Source organism: Lethenteron reissneri, unplaced genomic scaffold (genome assembly GCF_015708825.2).
Source record: "Lethenteron reissneri isolate LAM-NWPU_2019-01 unplaced genomic scaffold, ASM1570882v1 scaffold_203, whole genome shotgun sequence".
Classification (NCBI taxonomy): Eukaryota; Metazoa; Chordata; class Hyperoartia; order Petromyzontiformes; family Petromyzontidae; genus Lethenteron; species Lethenteron reissneri.
This window is the reverse complement of record NW_026891725.1, coordinates 580,017-588,819: the sequence shown is the minus strand read 5'-3', so window position 1 is coordinate 588,819 and position 8,803 is coordinate 580,017. Positions and strand designations below refer to the sequence as shown.

The following is an 8,803-nucleotide window of genomic DNA, read 5'->3' as shown; positions in this document are numbered from 1 at the left end:
CTGGGTCTCTGTGGGTCTCTGTGGGATTCTGTGGGGCTCTGTGGGTCTATGTGGGGTTATGTGGGTCTCTGAGGGTCTATATGGGTCTCTGTGGGATTCTGTGGGATTCTGTGGGTCTTTGTGGGTCTCTGAGGGTCTATATGGGTCTCTGTGGGTCTCTGTGGGTCTATGTAGGTCTCTGGGTCTATGTGAGTCTATGTGGGTCTCTGTGGGTCTATGTGGGGCTCTGTGGGTCTATGTGGGGTTCTGTGGGTCTCTGAGGGTCTATATGGGTCTTTGTGGGATTCTGTGGGATTCTGTGGGTCTTTGTGGGTCTCTGAGGGTCTATATGGGTCTCTGTGGGTCTCTGTGGGTCTATGTAGGTATCTGGGTCTATGTGAGTCTCTGTGGAACTGTGTGGGTCTATGTGAGTCTATGTGGGTCTCTGTAGGTCTATGTGAGTCTCTGTGGGTCTATGTGGGTCTCTGTGGGTCTCTGTGGGTCTGTGTGGGTCTCTGGGGCTCTGTGGGTCTGTGTGGGTTTATGTGGGTCTGTGTGGGTCTATATGGGTCTCTGTGGGTCTCTGTGGGTCTGTGTGGGTCTATATGGGTCTCTGTGGGTCTCTGGGTCTGTGTGGGTCTATATGGGTCTCTGTGGGTCTCTGTGGGTCTGTGTGGGTCTGTGTGGGTCTCTGGGGCTCTGTGGGTCTCTGTGGGTCTATGTGGGTCTATGTGGGTCTGTGTGGGTCTATGTGGGTCGCTGTGGGGCTCTGTGGGTCTCTGTGGGTCTATGTGGGTCTATGTGGGTCTCTGTGGGTCTATGTGGGTCTCTGTGGGTCTATGTGGGTCGCTGTGGGTCTATGTGGGTCTCTGGGTCTATGTGGGTCTCTGTGGGTCTATATGGGTCTCTGTGGGTCTATGTGGGTCTCTGTGGGTCTATGTGGGTCTATGTGGGTCTCTGTGGGTCTATGTGGGTCTATGTGGGTCTCTCTGGGTCTCTGTGGGTCTCTGTGGGTTTCTGTGGGTCTCTGTGGGTCTATATGGGTCTCTGTGGGTCTCTGTGGGTCTCTGAGGGTCTCTGTGGGTCTCTGTAGGTCTATGTAGGTCTCTGGGTCTATGTGGGTCTATGTGGGGCTCTGTGGGTCTATGTGGGGTTCTGTGGGTCTCTGAGGGTCTATGTGGGTCTCTGTGGGTCTATGTGGGTCTATGTGGGTCTCTCTGGGTCTCTGTGGGTCTCTGTGGGTTTCTGTGGGTCTCTGTGGGTCTATATGGGTCTCTGTGGGTCTCTGTGGGTCTCTGAGGGTCTCTGTGGGTCTCTGTAGGTCTATGTAGGTCTCTGGGTCTCTGTGGGTCTATGTGGGGCTCTGTGGGTCTATGTGGGGTTCTGTGGGTCTCTGAGGGTCTATATGGGTCTCTGTGGGATTCTGTGGGATTCTGTGGGTCTTTGTGGGTCTCTGAGGGTCTATATGGGTCTCTGTGGGTCTCTGTGGGTCTATGTAGGTCTCTGGGTCTATGTGAGTCTCTGTGGGTCTATGTGGGTCTCTGTGGGTCTCTGTGGGTCTGTGTGGGTCTCTGGGGCTCTGTGGGTCTGTGTGGGTTTATGTGGGTCTGTGTGGGTCTATATGGGTCTCTGTGGGTCTCTGTGGGTCTGTGTGGGTCTATATGGGTCTCTGTGGGTCTCTGGGTCTGTGTGGGTCTATATGGGTCTCTGTGGGTCTCTGTGGGTCTGTGTGGGTCTGTGTGGGTCTCTGGGGCTCTGTGGGTCTCTGTGGGTCTATGTGGGTCTATGTCGTTCTGTGTGGGTCTATGTGGGTCGCTGTGGGTCTCTGTGGGTCTCTGTGGGTTTCTGTGGGTCTCTGTGGGTCTATATGGGTCTCTGTGGGTCTCTGTGGGTCTCTGAGGGTCTCTGTGGGTCTCTGTAGGTCTATGTAGGTCTCTGGGTCTATGTGGGTCTATGTGGGTCTCTGTGGGTCTCTGTGGGTCTATATGGGTCTCTGTGGGATTCTGTGGGATTCTGTGGGTCTTTGTGGGTCTCTGAGGGTCTATATGGGTCTCTGTGGGTCTCTGTGGGTCTATGTAGGTCTCTGGGTCTATGTGAGTCTCTGTGGGTCTCTGTGGGTCTATGTGGGTCTCTGTGTGTCCCTGTGAGTCTCTGTGTGTCTCTCTGGGTCTCTGTGGGTCTCTGTGGGTGTCTATGGGTCTCTGTGGGTCTCTGTGTGTCTCTGTGAGTCTCTGTGGGTCTCTGTGGGTCTCTGTGGGTCTCTGTGTGTCTCTCTGGGTCTCTGTGGGTCTCTGTGGGTGTCTATGGGTCTCTGTGGGTCTCTGTGTGTCTCTGTGTGTCTCTCTGGGTCTCTGTGGGTCTCTGTGCATCTCTCAGGGTCTCTGTGGGTCTCTGTGGGTCTCTGTGACTCTCTGTGTGTCTCTCTGGGTCTCTGTGGGTCTCTGTGGGTGTCTATGGGTCTCTGTGGGTCTCTATGTGTCTCTCTGGGTCTCTGTGGGTCTCTGTGTGTCTCTCTGGGTCTCTGTGGGTCTCTGTGTGTCTCTCTGGGTCTCTGTGGGTCTCTGTCTGTCTCTCCGGGTCTCTGTGGGTCTCTGTGTGTCTCTCTGGGTCTCTGTGGGTCTCTGTGTGTCTCTCTGGGTCTCTGTGTGTCTCTCTGGGTCTCTGTGGAGCTCTGTGAGTCTATGTAGGGCTTTGTGGGTCTAATTGGGTCTCTGTGGAGCTGTGTGGGTCTCTGTGGGTCTATGTGGGGCTCTGTGGGGCTCTGTGAGTCTCTCTGAGTCGCTGTGGGGCTCTGTGGGTCTCTGTGGGTATCTGTGGGTGTCTATGGGTCTCTGTGGGTCTCTGTGGGTCTCTGTTGGTCTTTGTGGGGCTCTGTGGGTTTTTGTGGGTCTCTGTGAGTCTCTGTGGGTCTCTGTGGGTCTCTGTGGGTCTATGTGGGTCTCTATGGGTCTATGTGGGTCTCTGTGAGTCTCTGTGGGTCTCTGTGGGTCTGTGTGGGTCTATGTGGGTCTCTGAGGGTCTCTGTGAGTCTATTTGGGTCTCTGTGGGTCTCTCTGGGTCTCTGTGAGTCTATTTGGGTCTCTGTGGGTCTCTGAGGGTCTCTGTGGGTCTATTTTGGTCTCTGTGGGTCTCTTTGGGTCGCTGTGGGTCTATTTGGGTCTCTGTGGGGCTCTGTGGGTCTATGTGGGTCTGTGTGGGTCTCTGTGGGTCTATGTGGGGCTCTGTGGGTCTCTGAGGGTCTCTGTGGGTCTATGTGGGGCTCTGTGGGTAGTTATGGGTCTCTATGGGTCTCTATGGGTCTAGATGGGTCTCTATGGGTCTCTGTGGGTCTAGATGGGTCTCTATGGGTCTCTATGGGTCTCTGTGGGTCTCTGAGGGTCTCTGTGGGTCTCTGTGGGTCTCTGTGTGTCTCTGTGGGTCTCTGTTGATCTCTGTGGGTCTCTATGGGTCTCTGTGTGTCTCTGAGGGTCTCTGAGGGTCTATGTGGGTCTCTGTAGGTCTCTGTGGGTCTCTGTGGTTCTCTGTGGGTCTCTGAGGGTCTATGTGGGTCTCTGTTGATCTCTGTGGGTCTCTGTGGGTCTCTATGGGTCTATGTGGGTCTCCGTGGGTCAGTGTGGGCCTATGGGTCTCTGGGTCTCTGTCGGTCTCTGTGAGCATATGTGCCTCTATGGGTCTCTGAGGGTCTCTGTGGCTGTCTGTTTTTACACGCACACACACACACGCGTGTTGTTGGCATGTCCGTCCGTCTGTCTGTCCGTCTGTCTGCGCCAGGCGTGACCAGCGAGGGGAGCCGGGCGAAGCCGGAAACCTCCGTCAGGCTCAAGGACAGGAACTGGTGAGGCTGTAGGATGTCACTCTTCAGGGTCACGCTGGGGTCACGGTGGGGTCACGGTGGGGTCACGTTGGGGTCACGCTGGGGTCACACTGGGGGATATCCATAGAGACCCATAGACACACACAGAGACGCATGGACACCAGGATCAAACCCACGACCTCCTGCGTACCAGGCGAGGTAGTCAACATCTCAGCATGGAACCCACGACCTCCTGCGTACCAGGCGAGGTAGTCAACATCTCAGCATGGAACCCACGACCTCCTGCGTACCAGGCGAGGTAGTCAACATCTCAGCATGGAACCCACGACCTCCTGTGCACCAGGCGAGGTAGTCAACATCTCAGCATGGAACCCACGACCTCCTGCGTACCAGGCAAGGTAGTCAACATCTCAGCATGGAACCCACGACCTCCTGTGTACCAGGTGAGGTAGTCAACATCTCAGCATGGAACCCACGACCTCCTGTGCACCAGGCGAGGTAGTCAACATCTCAGCATGGAACCCACGACCTCCTGTGCACCAGGCGAGGTAGTCAACATCTCAGCATAGAACCCACGACCTCCTGTGCACCAGGTGAGGTAGTCAGCATGGAACCCACGACCTCCTGTGCACCAGGTGAGGTAGTCAACATCTCAGCATGGAACCCACGACCTCCTGTGCACCAGGCGAGGTAATCAACATCTGACCCACGTGACTGGCTGCAGGTCTCTCTGCATCCGTCTGCCCGGCATCTCTGGCCCGGCCCGCGCCTCCTCATTGGTCCAATCGGCGCGGGGCGGGGCCGGGCGGCCCCTCTCGCAGCAGCCAATCACAGACGAGGACGTCGTGCTCGCAGTCGCCAAGTGCGTGGAGCACGTGGAGCAGTACGGTGGGTGGGGGGTGGGGGGGGGGTGGGGGGGGGGGGTGGGGGGTGGGGGGGGTGGGGGGGTGGGGGGGGTGGGGGGGTGGGGGGGGGTGGGTGGGGGGTGGGGGGGTGGGGGTAGAGGGTGGGGGTAGAGGGTGGGTGGGGGGTGGGGGGGTGGGTTTGATGGGTGGGTTGGGGTGAAGTATGTCACTGGGTCACTGGGTCATTGGGTCACTGGGTCATTGGGTCACTGGATCATCGGGTCATTGGGTCACTGTGCCATCGGGTCATTGGGTCACTGGATCATCGGGTCACTGTGTCATCGAGTCATCGGGTCACTGTGTCATCGGGTCATTGGGTCACTGGATCATCGGGTCATTGGGTCACTGGATCATCGGGTCACTGTGTCATCGAGTCATTGGGTCACTGGGTCATTGGGTCACTGGGTCACTGGATCATCGGGTCATTGGGTCACTGTATCATCGGGGCACTGTGTCATCGAGTCATTGGGTCACTGGGTCACTGGGTCATTGGGTCACTGGATCATCGGGTCACTGTGTCATCAGGTCATTGGGTCACTGTGTCATCGGGTCATTGGGTCACTGGATCATCGGGTCACTGTGTCATCAAGTCATCGGGTCACTGTGTCATCGGGTCATTGGGTCACTGGATCATCGGGGCACTGTGTCATCGAGTCATTGGGTCACTGGGTCATCGGGTCACTGTGTCATCGAGTCATTGGGTCACTGGGTCATTGGGTCACTGGATCATCGGGTCACTGGATCATCGGGTCACTGTGTCATCAAGTCATTGGGTCACTGGGTCATTGGGTCACTGGATCATCGGGTCACTGTGTCATCAGGTCATTGGGTCACTGGGTCATTGGGTCACTGGATCATCGGGTCACTGTGTCATCGAGTCATTGGGTCACTGGGTCATTGGGTCACTGGATCATCGGGTCACTGTGTCATCGGGTCATTGGGTCACTGGGTCATTGGGTCATGGTCTCACTGTGTCACTGCCTCACTGTCTCAGGCCTCTTCAAAGAGGGCGTCTACCGAACTTGCGGCGTCGCCAGCGTCACCGAGGCTCTGGTGGAGAGGCTCTGGGCAGACCCCCGCTCGACCATCCTGGAGCCCGGCCATGGGAACGTGGACGTGGCGGCGAGCGCGCTCAAGGCCATCCTGCGCCAGTCCCCCACGCCCTTGATCCCGAGCGGGAGCGAGTGGACGAGCGTGGCCGGTGAGCTCGTTCACTCGCTCGCTCGCTCATTCATTCACTTATTCATTCAATCAGTCTCTCACTCTCTCACTTACTCATTCATTCACTCATTCATTCACTCACTTACTTACTCATTCACTCGCTCACTCACACACTCACTCACTCATACACTCACTCACTCATTCATTCATTCACTCACTCATTCATTCATTCACTCACTCACTCATTCATTCACTTATTCATTCAATCAGTCTCTCACTCTCTCACTTACTCATTCACTCACTCATTCATTCACTCACTTACTCATTCATTCACTCACTTACTTACTCATTCACATCGCTCACTCACACACTCACTCACTCATACACTCACTCACTCATTCATTCATTCACTCACTCATTCATTCATTCACTCACTCACTCATTCATTCACTTATTCATTCAATCAGTCTCTCACTCTCTCACTTACTCATTCACTCACTCATTCATTCACTCACTTACTCATTCATTCACTCATTCACTCACTCATTCTCTCACTTACTCACTCATACACTCACTCATACACTCACTCACTCATACACTCACTCGCTCGCTCATTCATTCACTTATTCATTCAATCAGTCTCTCACTCACTTACTTACTCATTCACTCATTCATTCACTCACTCTCTCACTCACTTGCTCATTCACTCATTCACTTACTTATTCACTCACTCATTCATTCACTTATTAATTCACTCACTCATTCACTCGCTCGCTCATTCACTCATTCGCTCACTCATTCATTCACTCTCTCACTTACTCATTCACTGTCTCTCTCACCCTCTCACTCATTCACTCATACACTCACTCATTCATTCACTCACTTACTTACTCATACACTCACTCTCTCATACACTCGCTCATTCACTCACTCTCTCATTCTCTCTCTCATTCATTCATTCACTCACTCACTCATTCACTCATTCATTCTCTCACTTACACATTCACTCATTCACTCACTTATTCATTCACTCACTCTTTCTCACGCAACCACTTTCACTCACTCACTCATACACTCACTCATACACTCACCCACTCATACACTCACTCACTCATACACTCACCCACTCGTACACTCACTCACTCATACACTCACCCACTCATACACTCACTCACTCATACACTCACTCATACACTCACCCACTCATACACTCACTCACTCATACACTCACCCACTCGTACACTCAACCATACACTCACCCACTCGTACACTCACTCACTCATACACTCACTCATACACTCACCCACTCATACACTCACTCACTCATACACTCACCCACTCATACACTCAACCAAACACTCACCCACTCGTACACTCACTCACTCATACACTCACTCATACACTCACCCACTCATACACTCACTCACTCATACACTCACCCACTCATACACTCAACCATACACTCACCCACTCATACACTCACTCACTCATACACTCACCCACTCATACACTCAACCATACACTCACCCACTCGTACACTCACTCACTCATACACTCACTCATACACTCACCCACTCATACACTCACTCACTCATACACACACCCACTCATACACTCAACCATACACTCACCCACTCGTACACTCACTCACTCATACACTCACTCATACACTCACCCACTCATACACTCACTCACTCATACACTCACCCACTCATACACTCAACCATACACTCACCCACTCGTACACTCACTCACTCATACACTCACTCATACACTCACTCACTCATACACTCACTCACTCATACACTCACTCATACACTCACTCACTCATACACTCACTCACTCATACACTCACCCACTCATACACTCAACCATACACTCACCCACTCGTACACTCACTCACTCATACACTCACTCATACACTCACCCACTCATACACTCACTCACTCGTACACTCACCCACTCATACACTCAACCATACACTCACCCACTCGTACACTCACTCACTCATACACTCACTCATACACTCACCCACTCATACACTCACTCACTCATACACTCACCCCTCCATACACTCAACCATACACTCACCCACTCGTACAACTCACTCACTCATACACTCACTCATACACTCACTCATACACTCACTCACTCATACACTCACTCATACACTCACTCATACACTCACTCACTCATACACTCACTCACTCATACACTCACTCATACACTCACCCACTCATACACTCACTCACTCATACACTCACCCACTCATACACTCAACCATACACTCACCCACTCGTACACTCACTCACTCATACACTCACTCATACACTCACTCACTCATACACTCACTCACTCATACACTCACTCATACACTCACCCACTCATACACTCACTCACTCATACACTCACCCACTCATACACTCAACCATACACTCACCCACTCGTACACTCACTCACTCATACACTCACTCATACACTCACTCACTCATACACTCACTCACTCATACACTCACTCATACACTCACCCACTCATACACTCACTCACTCATACACTCACCCACTCATACACTCAACCATACACTCACCCACTCGTACACTCACTCACTCATACACTCACTCATACACTCACTCACTCATACAGTCACTCACTCATACACTCAACCATACACTCACCCACTCGTACACTCACTCACTCATACACTCACTCATACACTCACTCACTCATACACTCACTCACTCATACACTCACTCATACACTCACTCACTCATACACTCACCCACTCATACACTCACTCACTCATACACTCACTCATACACTCACCCACTCATACACTCACTCACTCATACACTCACCCACTCATACACTCAACCATACACTCACCCACTCGTACACTCACTCACTCATACACTCACTCATACACTCACTTACTCATACACTCAC

The 8,803-nt window shown here is 52.8% G+C and overlaps 1 protein-coding gene across 1 annotated transcript in view; it reads left to right on the top strand.

Moving 5' to 3' along the window:
- The first annotated feature begins 3,627 nt into the window (after positions 1–3,627).
- The window catches only part of LOC133339681 (arf-GAP with Rho-GAP domain, ANK repeat and PH domain-containing protein 1-like), a 13,218-nt gene continuing 8,042 nt past the window's right edge, over positions 3,628–8,803 (top strand). Inside the window, exons 1-3 of the mRNA XM_061547836.1 lie at positions 3,628–3,814; positions 4,518–4,681; positions 5,693–5,899. Of these exons, the coding sequence (XP_061403820.1) occupies positions 3,714–3,814; positions 4,518–4,681; positions 5,693–5,899 (472 nt within the window). The 5' untranslated portion in view covers positions 3,628–3,713. The remainder of the gene's footprint in view (positions 3,815–4,517; positions 4,682–5,692; positions 5,900–8,803) is intronic.